General features: G+C 38.4%; 1 protein-coding gene across 2 annotated transcripts in view; it reads left to right on the top strand.

Annotated features, from left to right (window-relative positions):
• TNRC6A (trinucleotide repeat containing adaptor 6A) overlaps positions 1-23,844 on the top strand; it is a 96,516-nt gene that overhangs the window by 48,110 nt on the left and 24,562 nt on the right. For both annotated transcript variants that reach the window (XM_054580883.1, XM_054580884.1), the window contains 5 exons: positions 5,936-6,331; positions 16,728-19,316; positions 20,515-20,691; positions 21,590-21,765; positions 22,917-22,949. In XM_054580883.1, the coding sequence (XP_054436858.1) occupies positions 5,936-6,331; positions 16,728-19,316; positions 20,515-20,691; positions 21,590-21,765; positions 22,917-22,949 (3,371 nt within the window). The remainder of the gene's footprint in view (positions 1-5,935; positions 6,332-16,727; positions 19,317-20,514; positions 20,692-21,589; positions 21,766-22,916; positions 22,950-23,844) is intronic.

The following is a 23,844-nucleotide window of genomic DNA, read 5'->3' as shown; positions in this document are numbered from 1 at the left end:
AAACCCACACTTTAAGTTCAGATTTTTACTGAACGCTAGCACTGTCTATTCAATTGCATTCTACACATGGGTATCCTAAGCATGGTTTTCAGTTTATCTCAGACCCACTTAGAGGCTACTTGAAGCTTTCTTCAGATCTACAAGGTCAAAATTATTTTCATAATGGGAAAACTATTTGTTCTGTTCACACCTGTTCTCTCATCAGTATATAGTGGAGTTTTCTAGCGGCTTGTGATATATGAATATCACAATAAATGGGGTGCGTAAGGAAATGTGGAAATCTACCTGCCTTTTATTAGCTAGATATTAAAGAGATTGCAAAAATATAGCCCTGGCTGGTTGGCTTGGTTGGTTAAAGCATCATTCCATACACCAAAAAGGTTACAGTCTTGATTCCTGGTTAAGACAGGGCACATATACCCCAATGGCGGGTTCACTCCCTGGTTGGAGTGTGTTTGGGAGGCAACCGATCAATGTTTCTCCCTCAGATCAATGTTTCTCTTTCCCTACCTTGCTCTATAAAATCAATAAACATATCCTTAGGTGATGAGTAAAAAAGAGAGGTTGAAAAATGTAAAACAGTGCAAGCTTCTCACTATTTGTTTTGGGAAATATTTTTTAATGTATTTAAATATGTAAAGTGTTTATTTTTAAATGAATAAATACCTTTAAGTTTCTGTTTAAATTTCTGGTATGGTAAATATCTATAGATGTAAGCCACATGAAAGATCTTTGGTGTTCTCAGTAACTTTTAAAAGTGTAAAACTTGAGACCAAAAAGTTTAAGAACTGCTCTCCTACAGTAACAACAAACCTAATGTATTAAAAACTAAACTCGTCTCACATACTCCCCAAACTTAATTTTTGTGTTCTGTTTCATATCTTGATAAATAGTACCACTGTCTGTCCAGATTCTAGGCCAGCAACTTGGGGGTCATCCTTATTGGCCCTTCTTTTCTTAATGTAGATATAATAGTAATAGTAATCAATCACTAACGTTTGTTGAGTACTATATGCTAGGTACCATTCTTAGTGCTTTATATTGATTATTTTTTAATGGTATGTTTTTTTAAAAAACAATATATTTTTAAGTTTATTTTTAGAGAGGGGAAAGGAGGGAGAGAGGAAGAGAAACATCAATGTGTGGTTGCCCCTCGAGTGCCCTCTGCTGAGTACCTGGCCCATAACCCAGGCATGTGCCCTGGCTGGGAATTGAACTGGTGACCCTTTGATTTGCAGGCTCGTGCTCAGTCCACTGAGCCACACCAGCCAGGTCTCGATTCTCTCGTTAAAGCCTCGAAACAACCCTGTGGGGTGTAGGTATTAATTCTCCCCACCCCCAGTTTTACAGGTGAGGAAGCAGAGATACAGAGTGGTTTAAGTACTTTACCCATGGTCATGCAACTAGTAAGTTACAGAGCCAAGATTTGAATACAGCCAATCTTTTGAACCTGTACTTTGTTCTGGAACAATTTATGTAAGATTTGTATTATGTGTTTCTTAAGGATTTTATATTCATACACTAAAAAGTCATCTGGGCCTGGTGCTTTTTAGAGAGGTAAATCTTGAAGGACCATTTCTATGTCTTCTGCTGTTATTTTACTATAGGATCTTTTACTCCGATGAGCTTATTTTGGTAAATTATATTTTATAGAGCAGAGGCTGGAAAACTACAGCCTGAAGAAGGCTAAATCTAGTCCATTGCCTATTTTTTATATGAAGTTTTATTGGAACACAGTCATACCCACTCATTTGCATGTTGTGTGTGGTTGGTTTTGTGCTACAACAGCAGAGTTGAGTTGTTGCCTCAGAGAACGTATGACCTGCAAAGCGCAGAGTGTTTACTGTCTGGCTCTTTACAAAAAAGATTTTCCCAGCCATGTTATAGAACGTTGTTCAGTGTTGCTTGGCTTTGTTTTATTAGCATGGATTGTACATTGTATTTTCTTGTCATTCCAGAATTTCTACATTTGAAATTGTCTTTTTTAAATTCCTAGTACTATTTCTATTTCTTTTCCCCTCTGTCCCACCACTCCCTCCCCATCATTATTTGGGAGCACTAAAATTTTGCCTGATTTATTGGTAACAGTGTTGGTGTTCCATCTTATAGTGTTTCTTTAAAATATGCTAGTAAGAAAAAATAATGTATGGTTGTATTGATCATTGAAACTATTCCTGATTGGTGATTTTATAAATTTATCCATTTCTTCTGTGCTAATTAATCTGTGTATTTTTCCTCCCTCTTCTGGGATCAGTGTTAAATACTTCCCTCCTCCAGCTTTTCAAATTATTTGTAGAATTGAGCCTAAAGAAATATTTTAACTTTAGAAAGTTATATATTTTTTTCCATTTTTAAATTTTTAAAAATTAGGTTAGCTAGTAATGTATTATTTTTTTTTCATAGAACCATGCCTTGGATTTATTAGTTCACTTTTAGTCATTGATTTCTACTTTTATCTTTACTAATTCCTTTTTGCTTCCTTTGCTTTGTTTTTAACTTGAGTTGGATGCATTTTATCCAGTCTTGTTTGCTGAAAATAATTAAGGCTATGAAGTTTTCTTTCAGCCATATCTTAAGATTTATTATGTATATTTTTTACTATTATTTTCTTGATAACCCTGCAGTTTTTGTATATACTTACTCAACTCAAAATTTTAAGCAATTTTACTTGCTAGTTTTGTTGTTTCTAATGTGATTGAATTGTGATAAGAAATATTTGTATTTCTACTTTTTGCAATGGGTTGATGTTTTCTTTAGAGAGAGACTGTATATTTTCTATTACCATTTCATGGGTTCGTGTCAAAAAGGTGTTATATTTGTTTTCAGAGTAAATTGTTTGCTTTTTTTCTGTTTTCCTCTTTGTCTCCATTTGGTTTTACATGTCTTGGGTCTAAGATTTGGTATGTAAAGGTTCTTAGCTGTTGGTCTTTTTAATTGATTTCTTTTATAAGTACAAATATCTCATCCATTATAATGCTTTTCTCCTTGAATTTTTAAAACCTATTTCTTTTCTTTAAATTTTGTTAGCATTTCTTAGTGGTATGTGTCTCTATATTTCCCCCCAGCCCCCCAGTTTTCCTGTATTGTTTTGTTTCAGGAGCAATTTTTGCAAAGCATAGTCCTTAAGTTTGATTTTTCTGTTCCTAATCCAGTTTAAGAGCTTTTATAAACAAGTGAATTTAACCCATGCGCATTTATTGTGCTTACAGATGTTTTGAGACTTATGTTCAACATCTCATTTTGTGTCACATATTAACCACAGTTTTGAAATAATTTTTATTGCATTGTTGAATGGATCAAGTTTTCTTACTTTTATTGTTTTCTTCTTCCAGTGGTTTGGATATATACTGATACAATTAACCTAAATTAACTACATTGGAGAATAGCCAATATTACATAGTATTTATATTGTTACTCAGCAACTCCACCCTTGCTCTCCAACTACATGCACTGTTCTCCTTTACTCTTTGCTAGTACATCCCATGTTTACACCTGAGATTTTAGTTCAAGTTATTTACTTTTTTTTATAATTAATAATTACATTATCTTCATGTTTTTTTTTACTGATTTTAGAGAAGTTTTCAGGCTCCAGAAGTACCTATCTCAGCCTTATTTTCCTTGTAGCACTTTCCTGGTAAGATCAGCAGTTGTGTGAAGTCAGAGAGGGTTGCTAGGTGGCATGTAAACTCTGCTTTTGAATTCCTACTCACTTTTGATGTAGTGTTAGCATTCTCATACATGTCTTCATGTAGATCATTCAGTGTTTCAGATAGGTTATCTTCTGATTCCTTGAATGCATTAAAGAATGTTTTTCTGTTACTCTCTCACACAAATAACATCTTGTTTGGGTATTAAATTGGTATCATTGTCATTTTCTTTTAATAAAGTGGAAGACAAACCTGTTTTTTTAGCAACAGGCAAGTATACCACTTTAAGGTATATTCAAGTGCCAGATTCCATGCTGAGCTCAGTACTAAGCATGTAAAAGCTGAGTTAAAGTTTTTGTTTTCCTTATAATTTTATAATTATATATATATTCTGGGGTTTTTGTTTTGTTTTTGGTTTTTTGAGAGTTTTTTTTTGTTTGTTTGGTTTGGGTTTTTTTACAGGGGAGTTTTAGAGGTGCTTGAGAACTAGCCAATGCCCTATTTTCCTCATGACAAAGGAATATACATTATTGCTGCATTTTGGGAGCATTAAATTGCCTGGGAGACACAATTTTCATTCATAAAGAAATTAGACCTAGAATGTACTTGGCTCAAATGATTAATGAAAATGGCTTTTCAGTTGCCTCTAAAAAGAATGGAAAGGATTCTGAGAAATAGGTAGACTGGAAATTTCATTGCCATTTTTCCTAAACTACAATTTGCTTGTGTTCTTGTGTTACTTTAGAAAAATCAAAGTTATTAAAAATAAAGAGGCCAAAATCATATGTTAAAAACCATTAATATTAGTGATATAATCTAAATCCATCAGCTCAGAGAAAGGAAACACTAGTAGGGTTATACCACTAAATGAGAGGCTGTAGAACTCTTTAAGGGTATAGAGGTGGAAATTGTGTGACTATTGGCAACAACACAGGTAACCAGCACTTCGTCGCAGCATCATATGCATTGTATGGATTTGATAAACACTTTTTTAATTTGGGCCACAGTAATAGTTCCTCTTTACTGAGTGTTTACATTGTGCTGGGTACTAGAGCAAGACTGCTTATAGACAAGGAGGAAGATAGGGATAACCCAGCTATAGTGAGTGGGGGGCTGCTTTAATTTCAGGTCTAAAGCTCTGAAACCTGGAACAGAGTTTTCTCTGAGTGTCCTCCGTTCTATGTGGAGACTTTACTTATGTGACAATGGCATCTGTGAAGATAAGTCAAAATCTCATAGAAACATTAAAGTGCTACGGAAGTTTAAGGTGGTATTGTGTCACTCATTTAAAAAACAGCCACTATGTATATAGCATTGTGTTTGGTGCTCTGTGAACATTCACCTGTTTTACCTTAGGACAGCTTTGCACAGTGTTACCCCATTTCACAGAGGAGACTACAGGCTCAGTCAGATTTATGCAACTTGCCCAAAGATACAAAGCCTACGAAAGGCAAACCTGAGCTAGCAACCTGGGTCCATCTGGTACCAGAAGTTCATGTAACCCTGCTGCCTCTCTCTAGTTTTAGAGATTGGATATACCTTAACTGGTTTAAGTTATTTCTATCAATTTGTTTACTTATTTAATCTCTTCTAGGAGTTCAGAAATTCACTATCTATAGTTTCTGATTGTTCATACAGTAAATAAGTGGCTGTTTCTGAGATTTATCTCTCCAATTTTGATTAGTCTCATAAATTTCATTGTGTTATCTTTGTATTTACTTCCTTGTCCTCGGTTTATTTTATTCAGATTTTATATTTTAACAACAAAACATTGTTAACTTTGCCTTTTTGAAAGGAAAACTCGATAGATTGTTTTCTATCCTTGTTCTTGTGCTGTCTTTCAAAGATGAAAAATAGAGACCAAATACATTAAAAATGAGGCAGGTTAAGAACAGTTACCAGGGAGTTGAGGATTATTTTAGGATTACCAAAACTTGATTTGCCACATTTTTTCTTTAGTTATTGTGAGTTCCATAGTTGTATAATCAGTGTTTGTTCTCTGATGAGGGAATAATATGGGATAGGGATGGTCACCATGATTTATCATGGGGCCCAGGTGTGCCAGTGGTTTCCATGACCCCAGTGGGTAGGGAGTTAGCAGAAGCAGTTTGACTCTTAACAATGATCTCTCCTAGGAAAACTGGAATCTGTGAATGAGTGTCCCCACACACTCAAAAGTTCTGTTCCTTTAAGATTGTTTTTCTTAGTGCCTTTTTACTTGATAGCTAACTGTGGAGGTACACTTTACTGGCTAATCTTTTTCACCCCTTTTCTTTTGTTGGGATCAGTGCCAGAACAGATAAAGCCCAGTGTAAGCCAGCCTCAGCCTGCCAACTCTAATAACGGCACTTCCACAGCAACCAGCACTAATAATAATGCCAAGCGAGCCACAGCCAACAGTCAGCAGCAGCCACAGCCGCCACAGCAACAGCCACAGCAGCCACAGCTACAGCAGCCGCAGCCGCAGCCACCACAGGCCTTGCCTCGGTATCCTCGTGAAGTACCACCACGATTTCGCCACCAGGAACATAAACAGCTTCTAAAGAGGGGTCAGCATTTTCCTGTCATAGCAGCAAACCTGGGATCTGCTGTTAAAGTGTTAAGCAGCCAGTCAGAAAGCAGTGCTTTAACAAATCAACAGCCACAAAATAACGGAGAGGTGCAGAACAGCAAAAACCAGTCAGGTGAGAGAAGGCATTTCTTACGAGACTTCAGCTGTCATCACTAGCCGTGCAGCAGGTTTACGAAGCCATGGCTTTGGGGTGATGTATTTGTACTCATTAGTACCTAGATTGCAAAATAAGAATATGTACAGGGAGTTACGAATAGGGAGTCCTGAAACGTTGACTGTAAGGTCACTACCTATCCTACATTTAAAACGGTCATTTTAATCATTCCAAGTTCTGCATATTTTAATAAGCAGCTTATAGCTAAAATTGATTCTAAGACTGTAGCTAAAATTGAGCGATTCTGTGAGGTGTAAGCTGTTCTTGTCTCCACTTTTCAGTAGAGGAAGCTGAGCACCAAGACATGAAATAACTTGCACAGATCACTGTTACCATGTGCCGTAAAAAGATGACCATGCATGAAAATTATATTTAAACAGCATGTGCATTCAGTTGTTGCCTCAGAATGGCTTTTCTCAGTCCAGTAATGATTGTGAGGCAGAAAGTACATCTAGTATGTGCTTATAATTTTCTGATAGGTTCTGATGGTTGGTTGGTTTGTCCATTCTTTTTGCAAAATATTGGGTTGGCCAAAAAGTCCATTACATTTTTTCCGTGAAAGACACATTTTTCATTTTCACCAATAACGTCATTGATTTACATATTTCGAGTATGTCAGCTGTCTCCCACTATTGGCTTCTAGTGGTTAGAGACCAGGGGCACTGCTAAACATCTTCCGGTGCATAAAACAGCCCCACAGCAAAGAATTTTTTGGCCAAAATGTCAGTAGTACCAAGAAACTTCACGAACTGCTTTTGACATGTTCGATGAGTACCTTCTCGAAACACTACAGGAATCTTTTTTTGTGTTTCAGGTGTGTCTTTACCTTTCTTGAAATAAGAAAGCATGCCGAAAATGTTGCATTTTCTTTCATCTTCAGTACTAAAATGGCCACACAAAAATTCAACATTTTGATAAGTTTTTTTCAATGCACGCTGATAAGATAGCTGTCACAATACAATCTAACAGAATTGTTTCGATTTAAGTTAGCACTACTAGAGAAGTAAGCACTACTAGAGCCATTGTACAGGGTGAAAATGTAATGGACATTTTCACTAACTCAATATTTTGAAGGTTTTATCACAAGCCAGATAGAGAATTAAGGAGAATCAAGGTTCCTTCACATGAAAACACTAGTATACTGGTAATGAATGAAGTCTCTGGATCAAATGGACCTGGTTTTTAAATCCTAGCTCTTTGTGTCTGAGTCTCACCCAAGTAGCCCATTCTAACTCAGGTGGAGTTAGAAAGCCCAGGTAGAGTTATTCACTTTCTACCTCTGTGCTCTCTATATAAAGCAGGAGCTACTCTGTACGTATTAACAGTATTCCATTGCTAATAAGCAACAGAGCCTGGGCTTACAGCAAGATCTGACTCCAGAGCTATGCTCATAGCAGCCATGCCTATGCTTTAGCAATGTACTGGATGCGATAGGTAAAGAAGAGGACAGAAATGTGATTTTTCTAGCATAGGTAATTAGAGCAGCACATTATTATTGGAAAGAATAAAATGAATTATCATCCTGATTTAATACTCCCTCCCCTCCAGGCATTTATTATCAATTGAGCCTGGCCAAATCAGTCAACTCACCTGAGCCTCTTTCCTAATCTGTAAAGTGTGAACAGTAGTTCCCAGCCTATAAGGTTGCTTTGAGGATTAAATTATATGACATGTTTGAGCAAATAGCTTAGTGTTGAACATTTTGGCACTCACCGATTTCCTGCAAGTTGTACAGAGGACCTCCACTTTTCAGGAAGAAGAGTCTGCTTTAGACATAATCCATCTAATGCCAAACAACTAATAATGTGGTTTGAAGTTCACCTGGGAAGTCAGATTGGAAGCAGATATATTGAGTACTGCATAATAAAATACGCAGTTAAAACCTTAGGAGAGGTTATTATACAACCTATGCTTGAGTACCTACTGCAAGGTAAGCAGTGGAGGTATGGTAATTAAACAAGGAAGTGGGTGGTAAATTTAGAAATGAAATATGTTGAAAATGCTTTTCAGTTTGGGAAATGAAAGAGCAAAGCAGTTTTTGAAATGGAAACAATAGGAGTGTAAGAGTCTTGTTTCTCAAAAATGGATATGGGTCAAAAAATCCTTAAGGTGTATATTCAGATGACAGGAAGATGTGGGCATAGGAAGAAGTCTTCAAAATAGTCTGAGAAGGAAAAAATATCCCACCTGTTCTAAAAGGACTTGACAAGGCCAAACATCATTAATGTAGAGGGTAAGATGGGAGTCAGGAGGGTACAGCAATCTGAGGTCTTTTAATTAAGTCCTCCAACAATTAGAGTGTAGATGATGAAGGAAAGCATTCTTCAGAAAAACCAGATTTGATCTTTTGTCTTTTTTAAAAAACTTATGAATTTCCACCTACCAGCCTGTGTCACATACTTAAAGTAATTAAAATTTCTTCATAGATGCTACCAGGAATGATAATAGAAACTTCAGCCACAGAATGACCACTGGGTGTCTGAGTCAGGGAAGACTTCTCAGTTACCTCTTTCCTGGCTCCTGAAAGGTTAATATAACAATGCAGTGACTAACCCATACTGTATTATGCATTTAATCCACAATTTGCAGATTAGAGAAATTACCTTCATCTCACAGATTAGAGATTAGCCTGGTGGTCAGTGAAGAGCAGGGTTGTGGACAGCATCAACAGCACAAGCAGTAGTCCCAAAACACAGAAATCTGTGTTGTGAACTACGTGCAGTTCAGAACTGTGGGGACAGATCTGTTTTTATTTTTGTCTATTTGTATTTACATTTGGCTTTTTGATTCTTGAATTGAGCTTGTTAATGGAGTAGAGTTGACATTTGAATTAATATATACAACATATACATAGAAATGTATTCAAAGTTTTTGTGGTAATAATGAGGAACACTGGTTGTGTCTCTCTTTTCCTCTTATAGTGCATTCTCCATTTATTCAGTGTAGTCAGGGAATAAAGATAGTACGTACATAAGATTGGGTACTTTAGAAGTCAGAGGTCACAAACTAAAATGCTTTCATGGGCCGGCAGGTAAGTGAAGTAAAAGATGAAAAGGAGTGATGGGAGCAAGGGTAAATGTATTGGTTTTGTACCCTGCTTGAAATACCTTTACATTCTCATGTTAAGTTTTTTTAGAACCGTGTGCTTGGTCAAACCAGGCAACTCTGCAGGCTGGACTCAAACACTTAGTGATGGTTTCAGTCAGTGCTCCAACTCCTCTTGCAGTTGATCTTTAGATTTTTAAGGTATCAGGCCTTGCTACTTCACAAATGACACAAGAATTTGGCGGGGACTAATGCTTACCAGAGCTAGTGACAGCATTGCTCTCATGGGCCAAATGCTCATGTCTCATAAAACTTACTAACTTACATGATAAATACAGAGACATTAAACGAATAGGACAGCAAACTCCCCAATGCCCTCCATCCTAAATTCATCAGTTGTTAATATTTACCTGTCTTGTTTCACATGCACACTGCACACTGTCCTTCCCCCATCATATTGGGTTGGTCAAAAGATCTGTTATTTTTTTTCCCTATAGTGGCTTTAGTAGTGCTTAGTTGTCTTTAACTTCATTTGAAACAATTTTGTTAGACTGTATTGTGACAGCTGTCTTATCAGTGTGCATTTTAAAAAAGAGTAACCAAAATCAGTGAATTTTTGTGCAGCCATTTTAATATTGAAAATGAAAGAAGATACGCAACATTTTCAGCATGACAGTTCGTCAGAAAGTCCATGTGGTGTTTTCTGTAAAATAAAAGACACATTTTTCATTTTTACCAATAACTTTATTGATTTGAATATTTTGAGTATGTCGGCTATCTCCCAGATAGTTCTCAATGTCTCAGTTTGTTGGCTCTCAACTTCAGCTGCTCTACCCGACCATGGAGCATTGTCTAGAGAGAAATCTCTAGCACAAAACTTCACATTACCACTTTTGACATGTTTGATCAGTCACAGCACCTTCTCCATACACTGCACAAATAGTTGCAGTTGCATTTTTACCTTTTTTGAAATAATGAAGCATAATTTGCTGAAAGTGTGTATTTTTTCTATCTTCAGTATTAAAATGGCTGCACAAAAATTCACCAGTTTTGATGTTTTGTTTTAATGCACACTGATACGACAGCTGTCACAATGCAGTCTAAAATTGTTTCAAATGATGCTAAAGACAACTAAGTGCTACTAGAGCCATCGTATGGGAAAAAAAACAACAGATCTTTTGGCCAAACCAATATATTTGCATATGTGCACAAACATTTATTTTTCTTTGCCTTTAGTACTTCCACAGGTAATTTTAGGAATAAGGACAGTCTCCAATACAACCATGGTACTATGATCACCCCTAAGCAAAAGGGGAACATACTCAACAGCACCCTCTAATATGTAATTTGTGCTTGCATTTCCATTGGTTGTTCCAAGAATGTCTCTGTTTATAGTATGGTATCAGAAAATACAAAGCATGCAAAACATCATATATTGCTCAGGGGTGAATTAAAATACAGCATTTAGGGAAGTTACCACTCAGTTACCCAGTGGGGAAGGAAGGAGATATAATCAGAAGAGTTACACTAGAGTTTTATACTATAATTAGTAGTATGTTTCTTGAGGTGATTGGTATGAGGGTGTTTTTCATACTACTCTTCATAGCCTTGCTTTTGAACTTTTCCAGGAACATTTGAACTGTAATGGTACAACACCAAGAATTGGAGCTATTTTAATGAAAAAATGTTAACATTAAATGTTCTAGTGATGTTCAAAGATTAAAGTACTCTACATCCACCTGTGCTCTTCACTGTCTTTTCAGTGTGGTATACGTCCTTGTTGTCCTTTAATTTCTGTTTGCTCTCAACTTGTACCTTCCCCTTGACCTATAAACATACTCAAATCTCTATCTTCCTTTAAAGTAAATTACTTTACCCCATCCTCTTGAGGCTATTAGAGAATTTCTTTCCTCCACTTTGTCCCTGAGCTCTTAAAGGAATAGTTTATACTTGCCATCTCTAATACCTTACTTCAGTCCTCTGTAATCTAGGTCACTGATCTTGTGAATGTCAAGTACAAACTTAACTTTATTTGTAAATATGGTAAACAGGCTTTTCTGCTTTTATCTTAATAGATAATCTGCATGTTTTATTGTTGATCACTATCTCCTTAAAGCTCTTTCACTTTTCATTTTTCTTTGACCAGTTTTCGTATTTCATTCCCTCCCATGGTTTTGTTTCAAATCACTCCCCATTTTTAGGTTCATGTGTTTTGGTCTGGATGCCTTCATATGATTTTGGGCTTCTTATACTCAACATGTCCAAAATTGAACTCATTATCTTGCCAAATGCCAGTTTCTGCTTCTGGATTCCATTGCTTAAAAGTTGGCACCTGCATTCATCCAGTGACCCATCTAAAAATCTTTAAATCACACTTGACTCTCCCTTTTTCTTCCTTCTATCTCAGGCCATTCGTTTACCATGCTGTGCTAATTTTAGCTTTAAAATGTCTTTGAGCTTTTCTTCTCATCTGCACTGCTACCACCATTACTTGACTTGGCTGTAGCCCTCATCATCTGGTCTAGAGCAACAGCCCCACAATGTCTTATAGTTGTCTCCTACCACCCTCACCCCAACTCTCAAATCAGAAACCAGTCATGAGCCACATGTTACATTTGGTTGTGGTATTGCCATTGTATTCTTAAATTTACAACAGAGGTTCGCTTGTAGCCTGTTGGTTACCAGCCCCATTCCTTTGCATGTTGTCTGTGACTGCTTTCAAGTTAGCGACAGAGTATCCATTGGCAGAGTAATTGCCACAGTGACCATGTTGCTAGGAAAACCTAAAATACTTACTAATGGGACTTTATAGAAGTTTGCCAACTCCTGGACTAGAGGATAGAAGAACTGAAAAAAACATTTTGTACTTTCACACTTAGGTGATATTTGAAATTGTACACCTAAGATTCTCTCATTTCCAATGGTACCATTTCATACTTTCTGGAAATACTATAAAACCCAAGTACTGTTTATTTCTGAAGGTCTTTCCTTTCTGGAGAGAATGAAAATCTTTAAGGCAGAATGCATATATTTAATTCTTTTGTTACATGTTAAAGACTTAATAAGAATAATATATGAATTTTCCTGGGTTTAAGTTCTTCCTCAGTAAACCACTTGACTTATGACCAGTGTTTTTTGTGCCCCACACATACTCTTTTGTCTTCCTGAGCTGTGTAATACACTGTTACATCCTTTCTCAGGTGTGGTGCTTGAGCTGCCCCTGCTCTCCTAGGGTAGTTATGTGTGAGAGCAGGATGCTGCTGACGTTTGGACTTCAGATATTCCTCAGTGAAGTGCAGTCATCCAGACTTTCAGCTGTGCAGTATATAAAAATTTGTATTTTGTGTACACTCAGCAACACTCCATTGTGCCCTTTGCTTCCCCCTGCAGAAGGACTTACAGTCTTACTGTTTCTTACTATTTCCTGTGAAAGTTTAATGATCATCCTCCACATAATCATGTTTCCATGTTTATTCTCCAGGTCATTTGTAATGATGGGTTTTGGCTTCCTTGTCTGTAGGGGAAATAGATTGTCTTCTTTCAGTCCTGAAGTAGGCTGACTATGGAACGTTTTAGTTGTCATTGCTGAGGCGTCTCATTCTTTTTACAATTTTAGTTAGACTAGTATCTCCACACACATACATACACATCACCCTTAGATTTTTCCAAGCCACAATGTTTTTCATAACTAAAAAGGTCTTTGTGATTCTCCATCCTTGGTAAATGCAAATTTTGAATTAGTCTTTTTGCCCTGACTGGTGTGGCTCAGTAGGTTGGGCATCATCCCGCGCAGTGGAAGGTCATCAGTTTGATTCCCGGTCAGGACACATGCCTGGGTTTCAGGCCAGGTTCCCAGTTGGGGCTGTGCAAGAGGCAACCGATGAGTGTTTTTCTCCCCTCTTACTCCCTCGTGTTCCTCTCCCTCTCTTACTCCCTCATTCCCCTTCGCTCTAAAAATAAATAAATAAAACCTTAAAAAAAAGAAGGAACCACTTAATTTAGTTTTTCTGGGAAGTATCAAGTACCACGTTAAAAATGGAATTTTATCAAATAATTGACTGTTGGCATCTCTCCTTATTTTTCTAAAATACATGGGAATATATAGCAGAAGGCAAATTCAGACCAGCACCTCCAAATGAAGTCAGAACCAGATTCTGAGAGAAATTTTCACTAATGTTAAAGGTGATAGAGTTAGTTTGCAAAATGTATATTTTGATGGTTTTATGTGTGTGTGTATTCTGACATAAAAAGCTTCACTTTTTTTGCAGTCAAATCTGTGTCTTTTTTTAATGGTTTCTTTCTCTGCTTTTATGTATGAAAAGGTCTTATTCACTGATAACTTCATGTTTTCATCTTTTAACAGTTGGAATTATTTGAAAAATTGTCTCATTTAAAGTAATTTATTTATTTTTAGAGAGAAGGGAAGGGAGGAGAAAAGAGGAAGAGAAGAAACATTGATGTGAGAGAGAAACATCGATTAGTTTGTCTCTCGTACACTCTCCAACCAGGGACTGACCAATCCTGCAGTGCAGGCATGTGCCCTGAGAGGGCATTGAACTGGCCTACTGATTTGCGAGATGACACCCAACCAACTGACTGATCCACACCGGTCAGGGTGAAAATTGTCTGATTAGAAAAAAATTTTACTTTAAGTATTGTATGTTCTTTTTCTCCTATTGATTTAAAGTGACAGCCTTTGACATAAAATCTTCAACATACACGTAGGTCTATTTCTGGATTACTTTTTCTGTTCAGTTGAAGTGTGTATATACTCTGTTTAATACAATGCTGTTTAACTGCATGATAATACAATTCTCCCTTCCCCTTTACATGCTGTCACTTCTCTTTTCGAGATTTTTTAAAATTTTCATTTATTTTATATGAATTTTTAAATCACTTTAATCAAGTTAGAGGCTCTTGTTAGCAATTTCTTATCATTGAATTAAACTTTGAATATTGTCACAGCTTCCTATTCAGAAATTTCTATACTTAATGAAGTTGTTTTCTATGGCCTGCAATAAAATTTAATCGTATATGACTTCAAGGGTTTGTAGCTTTATTACAAGTTGCTTTATAGTTTTTTGTGGCTGTTATAATGAGGATCTTTTTTCCATCATACTTTCTTGTTTGTTATTTCTATGATATAGAAAACTATTGCTTTTTACACGTTAACCTTTTCTCTTGCTATCTTTACCTCATTTGGGAGTTATATTTCATTGGTTAGTACTTTCAGCATAAGGTTGTTGATGACAAATACCTCATCTTTTTCCTGTTACAGGAATGCTTCTGATGTTTCATTGTTAATTTCCAGGTCCTTCCTTTTATCTTCAGCTCGGCTAATTTTGTCCAACATTCCCAATCTTAAATTCTTATTCCTGCTGTGTGGAGGTGGCACCGTGTGCACAAACACATAAACAAGTAAATAATGGCAACAGAAAGACTTTTGCTGTAGTCCATAAAGAGATGATTGTGGTGGCTTCATTGTTTTAGATATGGAGACAAGTAGATAGATTTGGGGCTTGTAATGTTTGGATTTCCTTCTCTCTCCTTTTTTTTTTTTCTTCTTTTGTGCACAGGAAGGAATCAAGGATAGATCTTAGGTTTTGCGAAGCTTACTGAAATGAGGAAAATTAACAAATAAGTGAGATGATTTTTTTCCCCTTTGACAGGAGGTGCTTGTGAGGATATATCTGTGCTCTAGGGTTGTTCCAAGGATTCGGTGACGAAGTGCACATGTAGTACATGGCCCATAGTGCTGTGTGGTGTTGCTGGTAGTGCAGGTGCTGGCATATTGATTTGTTTTTATCCAGTAAGATTGACCGGGTTTTTTGATGTTCTTTTATCTCCTTGTGGGCACTGAAAAATGACTTTGTGTCAGCTTAAAATAATGATTCTTAAACAAGGGTTGAAAATTAGTCACTTACTGGATTTTAAAATACTTATATTTCAATTATATATACATTTTTTGGTGTCTCTCTAGCCCTTTTTCCTGCTACCCTTTCTAGTTCCATCACCTTTTGCTGCTTAACAGTTGTACTTTGAGAGAAAATGATGTGAGACGAACCTGATTTTCCTGTTAGCAATACTCTAACAGTGAATTACATTTATTTTCTAGGCCAACAACCCAGTAGTGGGTTCATTATGTCTGGGGCATGACTTGAGTGCGTGTGTTATTTAAAAGCACTGTATATTATTCTGATTACTTACGCGTCCAAAGAGTTCGGCAATATAAGCAACCCCTAAGGACAGTCTAAATGCAACCATCTTCTGTAGCTTAGTACCTGTGAGGAATTTCTAACTTTACCAGATTCTTAAACTGAACCAGAAACACTACTGCCTGCCCTGCCTGCTGTAAAATAACTAGATGATAATATGTAGCAGTAAGTCTAAGATTATAAGATTATATGACAGGTCATTAATTGTCTTCAGTGTCAGCAGTTGGTTTTTAATTATAGTAATTCTGTGATCTTCAACATAGCAATAAATTTTTCTGTTGACTTTCAATAAACATGGCTATGTAGGTAAATTAAGAAATTTTTATGAAGAAGGGAAGAACTAAAAATATTTCTTACTCGTGTGTGGTATCTCAGGTTGACTGTGAACACTAATGATATAGAAATATAATAGCACAGACTTTGTAAACTTATCTGCAGTATTTCAGGTTGTATATGGACACTAATAAATGGAAACATAATAGGAAAGACTTTGTAATTTTTATAAACTTATCATAGTACACAAAACAGGTGAAAAAGCTATTCTAAGAAAGGCTAGAAAAGGATTCCTAATATATAGAGGTGGGCAAAAGTAGGTTTTACAGTTATTCTTGTATTATTATTTATTATTTATTTGTATTACAACTGTAAATCTACTTTGCCCATTCTTGTATTTCTAAAAGTTTGTCCTGTTCACTTGTCCTTACCCATCTACATCTCAGCCCCTTCTTCCCATGTCAGGTCTCTAAGCCTGAGTTGCTTTATACATACTAATGTTACTATCCCTTCTTCCTTCCTGACTTCAGCATTCTTTTACTTGCTGATAAGTAAGCAGTTCATTCATTCAGCAAATATTTATTGAGGAGCTCTTATGTTCCAGTTATTGCTCTTGACTCAGAGACAACATCGGTGAACAAAATACAGAACTCTCTCCCTGCGTGGAACTGATTATTGGATGTGAAAAGTGGCTGGGATGTAATCAAATATTATGTGCCAAATGTTATATCTTGTTAATGTTGAGTAGCCACATACATTTATCATATAGTCATCAGTTTTGCGTTCACTTCATAAAATTTTGTGCTTTCCTTTTATTCTAGATACAAACCATAATAACACTTCTGGGTCTCATTATGAAAATTCGCAGCAGGGACCTGTGTCTTCTACGAGTGACTCTAGCACAAACTGTCAAGATGCTGTTGTAAACGACTCCCCTGAAAAAGAAGCATGGCCCTTGGTCCCTGGCAGTGAGTCAGAGTTGGCTTCAGAATGTATGGATGCTGATTGCGCCTCCATTTCTGAATCAGAAAGAAACATCACTATCATGGCTTCAGGGAGCACAGGTGGTGAAAAAGATGGCCTTCGGAACAGCATTGGACTTGGCTCCCAAAACAAATTTGTGGTTGGCGGTGGCAGCAGCAGCAATAGTGTGGGTCGTGGAAACAATACTGGGCCCTGGGGCTTCTCCCATGGAGTTGTAACAAGCACATGTCAGGTCTCTGTGGATGCTCCTGAAAACAAGTCAGAAAGTAGCAACAATAGAATGAATGCTTGGGGCACTGTAAGCTCTTCATCAAATGGAGGGGTAAATCCAAGCACTTTGACTTCAGTTAGCAACCACGGTGCCTGGCCAGTATTAGAGAACAGTGGACTTGCCCTAAAAGGGCCTGTAGGGAGTGGTAGCTCTAGCATCAATATTCAGTGCAGTACCATAGGCCAGATGTCTAACAATCAGAGTATTAACTCTAAAGTGGGTGGTTCTTCTACCCATGGTACCTGGGGAAGCCTTCAGGAAACTTGTGAATCTGAAGTAAGTGGTACACAGAAGATTTCTTTCAGTGGTCAACCTCAGAATATCACCACTGAAATAACTGGACCAAATAACACTACTAACTTTATGACCTCTAGTTTACCAAACTCCGGTTCAGTACAGAATAATGAACTGCCTAGTAACACGGGGGCCTGGCGTGTGAGCACAATGAATCATCCTCAGATACAGGCTCCATCGGTTATGAATGGCACTTCCCTTTCTCACCTTAGCAATGGAGAGTCAAAAAGTACAGGCTCTTATGGTACTACGTGGGGTGCCTATGGTTCTAACTACTCTGGAGACAAATGTTCAAGCCCTAATGGCCAAGCTAATGGTGACACTGTGAATGCAACTCTAATGCAGCCTGGCATAAATGGGCCTGTGGGCACTAACTTTCAAGTTAACACAAATAAAGGAGGAGGTGTGTGGGAGTCTGGGGCCACAAATTCCCAGAGTCCATCCTGGGGAAGTGGAAACAGTGCAAACTCTGGAGGAAATCGAAGAAGCTGGGGAACTCCTGCACAAAACACTGGCACTAATGTACCCAGCGTGGAGTGGAGCAAACTGCCTGGCAATCAGCATTCCAGTGACAGTGCAAACGGCAATGGTAAGAAGTTTACAAATGGATGGAATTCTACTGAGGAAGAGGATCAGGGTTCTGCCACATCTCAGATAAATGAGCAAAACAGTGTGTGGGCCAAAACAGGAGGTACAGTGGACAGTGAAGGTAGTACAGAAAGCACTGGACGCCTCGAGGAAAAAGTCACTGGGGAGACTCAGAGTAGAGATAGAAGAAAAATTGATCAGCACACATTACTCCAAAGCATTGTTAACAGAACTGACTTAGATCCACGCGTCCTATCCAACTCTGGTTGGGGACAGACTCCTATTAAGCAGAATACTGCCTGGGATACCGAGATGTCACCTAGAGGGGAAAGAAAGACTGACAATGGGACAGAGGCCTGGGGGAGCTCTGCAACACAGACTTTTAACTCAGGGGCATGTATAGACAAGACTAGCCCTAATGGTAATGATACCTCATCTGTTTCGGGGTGGGGAGATCCCAAGCCTGTTCTGAGGTGGGGAGATTCCAAAGGCTCAAACTGCCAGGGGGGATGGGAAGATGATTCTGCTGCTACAGGAATGGTCAAGAGCAATCAGTGGGGGAATTGTAAAGAAGAAAAGTCCACATGGAATGATTCGCAAAAGAACAAACAAGGCTGGGGTGATGGACAAAAATCAAACCAAGGGTGGTCTGTTTCTTCCGGTGATAACTGGGGAGACACGTCAAGGGGTGACCATTGGGGTGAGGCTAATAAGAAATCTAGCTCAGGAGGTAGTGACAGTGACAGGTCTGTTTCTGGTTGGAATGAACTTGGTAAAACTAGTTCTTTTACTTGGGGAAATAACATAAATCCAAATAATTCATCAGGATGGGATGAATCTTCTAAACCTAACTCTTCCCAGGGATGGGGAGATCCTCCAAAGTCTAGTCAGTCGCTGGGTTGGGGAGATTTGGCAAAGCCAGTCAGCTCTCCAGACTGGAACAAGCAACCAGACATTGTTGGGTCTTGGGGAGTCCCTTCAGCTCCAGGCAAGCCCTCTGGGACAGGCTGGCTAGGGGGACCTATTCCAGCCCCAACAAAAGAAGAAGAACCCACAGGCTGGGAGGAACCATCCCCAGAGTCCATACGGCGCAAAATGGAAATTGATGACGGAACCTCAGCTTGGGGAGATCCCAGCAAATACAACTACAAGAATGTGAACATGTGGAACAAAAATGTCCCAAGTGGTAGCCGCTCAGACCAGCAAGCACAGGTGCACCAGCTGCTGCCATCTGCAAGTGCCATCTCAACCCCAGAGACAGGCGGTGGCTCTGGTGAGTTGTTACTTTGTGGAGTTGTTACTTCACAGAACTGTGAGCCTTGTTTCAGTTCTTTATGATAAAATGTGTTTAAACAAAGTATTCACTCTGCACACAGAGGCCTGTTCTCCTAGAATCTAGGAGAAGCCTATAAATTAAAGGGAAGGTGGTCACCATCAGGGAACAGCTCTGGATGTGAGTCCTGCGTAATCTGGTCTCTATTAGGAATGCTACAGAAGGCAGAGTTGGAAAGGTGGTGTCAAGTGGGGATGCTACACATTTTTCTCAGTTTTTCAGAGTCGAGCTGAACTTCTGGTATTATTTGACTAAAGGATCCTCAGAAATAAAACAGGTGTTAATGACCATACTCTAAATACTAGGTATTGTACTATATTTGGCCTTAGAGGGGATTTATTTGAGTAGACATGAAATCCAAGTATATTCCCACTTTCTCCTCATAACAAGGAACTGATTTTCTGTCTCTGTGGATGATCTTGACAGTAACATTTTCATTAAGTGTCATTGGAATGTATTGCCTTAGTTAATTGGATGTGGAGATAGGAGGGTTTTCATGAACTAACCTTTCAGCACCTAATTTTTCCCTGAGTATAGTTTATTAATTAGTTTAATTCCTTGAAGAAACAACTGTGTATCTAAGGGGTAAGCTGTCTCAGTTTTTTAAAAAACGTTTATGGCTTTGCCTTTCTTTGCTTTGGACAATTTAGTAATACTTCAAAATTTTTAAGAAGCATTGTCCAACACCTGTAAATGTAAAATGCCCAGAATGGTGATGTTGAAAGGTTGCACTTGCAGTAAAAATTCTATACTCTCGCTATTCCCCAGCTTGATCACCTGCTTTAATTCACTAGGTTTGGTTCAGACTTACATGACTTTACACGAATTAAATTTATCTTCGAAGGAGGAGGACTTGCCATAATTAAGGTTATTCAAAAGAATCTGTTCTATACCCAGAGGGCAGTTATGAAAGAAGAGGTAAAAAAAAAAAAATTCACACATTACAGTTAAACAGTGGGAAATGATTTGTCTTCTTTACATAAAACAGATGCCATCTTTTTGCCCATCACAACATCACTATTTAATACATAAATGTGAAGTTCTTCATCTTTTGTTCCCTAAGTATTCCTTATTGCCTCTGATTCCACTGTACCTCCCTACCATGTGCTGATGACTTCTTTTCCCACACTTTCTAAAGGCTGGGGTGAGCCCTGGGGGGAGCCTTCTACTCCAGCCACAACTGTGGATAATGGTACTTCAGCATGGGGTAAACCCATAGACAGTGGTCCCAGCTGGGGGGAACCCATTGCTGTGGCATCCAACACATCCACGTGGGGCTCCAGCTCTGTTGGTCCACAAGCGTTAAGCAAATCTGGTAAGTTATTGATAATCCCTGGTAGCTCTTTTGTAGCAGTGGTGATCTCTCGTTGAATATAATTATAATTGGATAATGTCTATGTCATTGTTAAGGTATCCCTGTATCATTATACTAGATGATAACTATTTGGCTCTTCGAATTTGTAACATGATTTGCACTCTTCTAAATTTCCCTGTCTTTTTCTCATTTTCCTTAGAACTGCAGCTATTAATGGTTTGCATATACTTCACCAAATCTAAATTATATTTTACCAAATTAGATTATCTGGAAATAGTCAAGCAGCTTTCAGGCTATCCAGCATGAGAGACTGAATATTGTAGTCACAGGAACACATATGCAAACTTGTCTGGCTCAGATTCTAGATGATTCCCTGAACATTATACAGAAAATGAGCAAAGTTCAGGAAGGACCCCATTATTCAGAACATCGTCACTGTGCCATAGATTGTGTGTGGAATATACCATAGAAATTCCATAGGTTGAGTATAGACACAGGATACTTTCCGCATATGACATGCAATACTTTTGGTCACTCTTACTGAAAATACGTATGGAAATGAACTCTTCTAAATTTCATCTATCCTCTTTGTCCTGTGCGTCACCATCCAGACTGAGTGTGAACCAGAAAGCCACCATTGTCCCGTGTTTGGAACACTTTGATACATAAAAGCATGGAAGATATTTTTTTGGAATTTTTAACAAAAATAAGTTCTTGTTTAATGAAACTTTTAACTCAGTATATAACATACACTCCTACTATGCAAATCTGGGAAGGGGACTACAAGTGGATTTTTTTAGGTTGTTCCTGTACCCTCCCCCCTTAATGTATGCTCATCCTCCAGAAAGAATTGTTTTATTAAAGCATGTTTCTCTTTGTATCACAAATCCACAACCAGGACCAAAATCTATGCAAGATGGCTGGTGTGGTGAAGATATGCCATTGCCTGGAAATCGCCCCACTGGCTGGGAAGAGGAAGAGGATGTGGAAATTGGAATGTGGAATAGTAATTCATCTCAAGAACTTAACTCATCTTTAAATTGGCCACCATATACAAAGAAAATGTCATCGAAGGTAAACATTTCAAGGGCAATGCCCTTGAAACTTTAAATTCCAAAGGTAGTTTACCCACAGAAAATTAATGTCTGCCTGCCCATTTATGGCAATCAGTGTAGTCCAGGCAGTCCCCAACTTAGGAATAGCCTCCTGTATGGGCAGCCACCTAGGAAAACATAAGACCACAGGAACTTCCTTTCTCCCCACTGCTACAGCTTGGGATTTCCCTCCTCCTCCCCTCCACCAGTGCTGCCTGGGACAACCCTTTACCCTAGGGTGGTGCCTACAGTGGTGAGGAGGAAGAGAAGGGCAAATCTCCATGTTGACTCTTGCCATCCCACTGCCAGTTCATATCCCATTCCACCTCCTTACCTGGAGTCCCCAACCTCCCCTGTACCCAGAGTCATCATCCTCCTCATCCATTATCTTTGTCCCTTTCCTATCCCCAAAGGTCCTGTGACAAAAATTCCTAGGAATGAGCCAAGCTCGGTTTTGCTTTTATATGTGGACACATCTTATTCCCAGACCTGGCTATACATCAGAATCATGTGGGATTTGTTAAAAGGACAGCTTCCTGCATCCCAGGCCTACTGGAGTTAGGAAATTGAACCACGTTTCTTGTCCCAGACAAGCTCCCTAATGCTTCTGCTGCAGAGCCAGGCTTAAGAACCACAGGTTTAGAGCACTGGTTCTTAAGAGGTGGTGTTGGATGCTGGTGTCTTAGTCTTCTGGAAACCATTTTCAAAATATGTGCCCAGTCTCCCAGGTGATTCTAATACATCCTTCCCACCCTGTTTGAAAACCATTCCTTTCTGAGAGACCTTAAGAATCAGCTGATTGCCAGGGTCCCTCTCTGTTAATCCTGGAATTCTAAGTCTAGGACCTGCCATTTTCATTTACATTTTTTTTTTTTTAATTTGGCTGAATTTGCCTATTGGCTCACCATGTGGCTTATGAAGTGCTTTCCCATATTTTACATAAATCATATGATCCTCTTAACCTTCTGAGATACAATACTGATGAATTTTAGACTGGAAAAAGTGGTGACCTGCCCAAAGTTGCAAAACTAGTAATGACAGAGCAAGGACTTAAGTTTAGGTCTTCCAATTCCAAACCCTGTGTTCTTCCCACTGGACCGTGCTGTTTTGTGACTTTGTCTTTCCTTACAGGGTCTGAGTGGCAAAAAAAGGAGAAGGGAAAGGGTGTGTAGCCTTTTTACTCTTTCTCCTTTGTTTCTACTAGTAAAAATCTTTTAGAAAGCAACTGCAAACATTTATTTAGCCTCTGCTGTGTGCCAGGTACTGTGCTTGGTGCTGGGGGTTCAAAACACTAAGATATGAGCAGCACCTTTAAGGAGCTCAGAGTGTAGTTCAGGTCATTAGGAGCACTCTAAGCACTGTCAGCTTGAATTTGGTACATGCCTGGGGGTAGGGTATGTTAAGGAAAATAGTAACCTGACATCACCAAAATGTAGACTTTCTGGAAAGAAATGAGGAGATCTGGCTCTGTTAATTAGATTAAGAGCAGATTGTAAAGGGTTTTCAATACCATGCCCAAGAATTTGAACGTTAGTATGTATAAATATGGAGCCAATGAAATTGAATAGAAGGTAACATCAGTTTGATTTTTAAGATTAGTTTCTTTAAAGAACGTTAACCAACGATAGAATGAAAGATAAATTGGAACAGAGGAAAGACCAGAGTTAGGGATCTAAGTTGAAAAGCTTATGCATTCACTCAGGTTAGAGAGGAGGGCCTGGATTGGGAAGCAAGAATGATCCATAGCAGAAGGGACTGATTTGAGAGACATTTGTTAATAGAAGGACAGAAGGCCTTGGCAACCAGTCAGTCTGAGGGTGGGTGTAAATGAGGAAAGGAGTCAAAAGACAACATCAGAACCTCACAAAGGGTTAGGTGCTTGCTTCAGAGACCTTCCATTAGAGGGGAAATTAAGCTGTGTTCTGTTCCACAGTCAGAAGGAATAGGTGGTAGCAATGGGGAAGGGAAATTAAGGTAGCAGACTGAGAATGGTCCTGTGAGCTTCACATAAGTGGGGGACATTGGTCTCTGGCTTTCTGCCTCCTTGTGTACCACCCTA

This window comes from Pteronotus mesoamericanus, unplaced genomic scaffold (assembly GCF_021234165.1).
Source record: "Pteronotus mesoamericanus isolate MK-2021 breed Mesoamerican mustached bat unplaced genomic scaffold, CSHL_Meso_final contig_64, whole genome shotgun sequence".
Classification (NCBI taxonomy): Eukaryota; Metazoa; Chordata; class Mammalia; order Chiroptera; family Mormoopidae; genus Pteronotus; species Pteronotus mesoamericanus.
The sequence above is the reverse complement of the archived record's forward strand: the minus strand, read 5'-3'. Positions and strand labels throughout refer to the sequence as shown.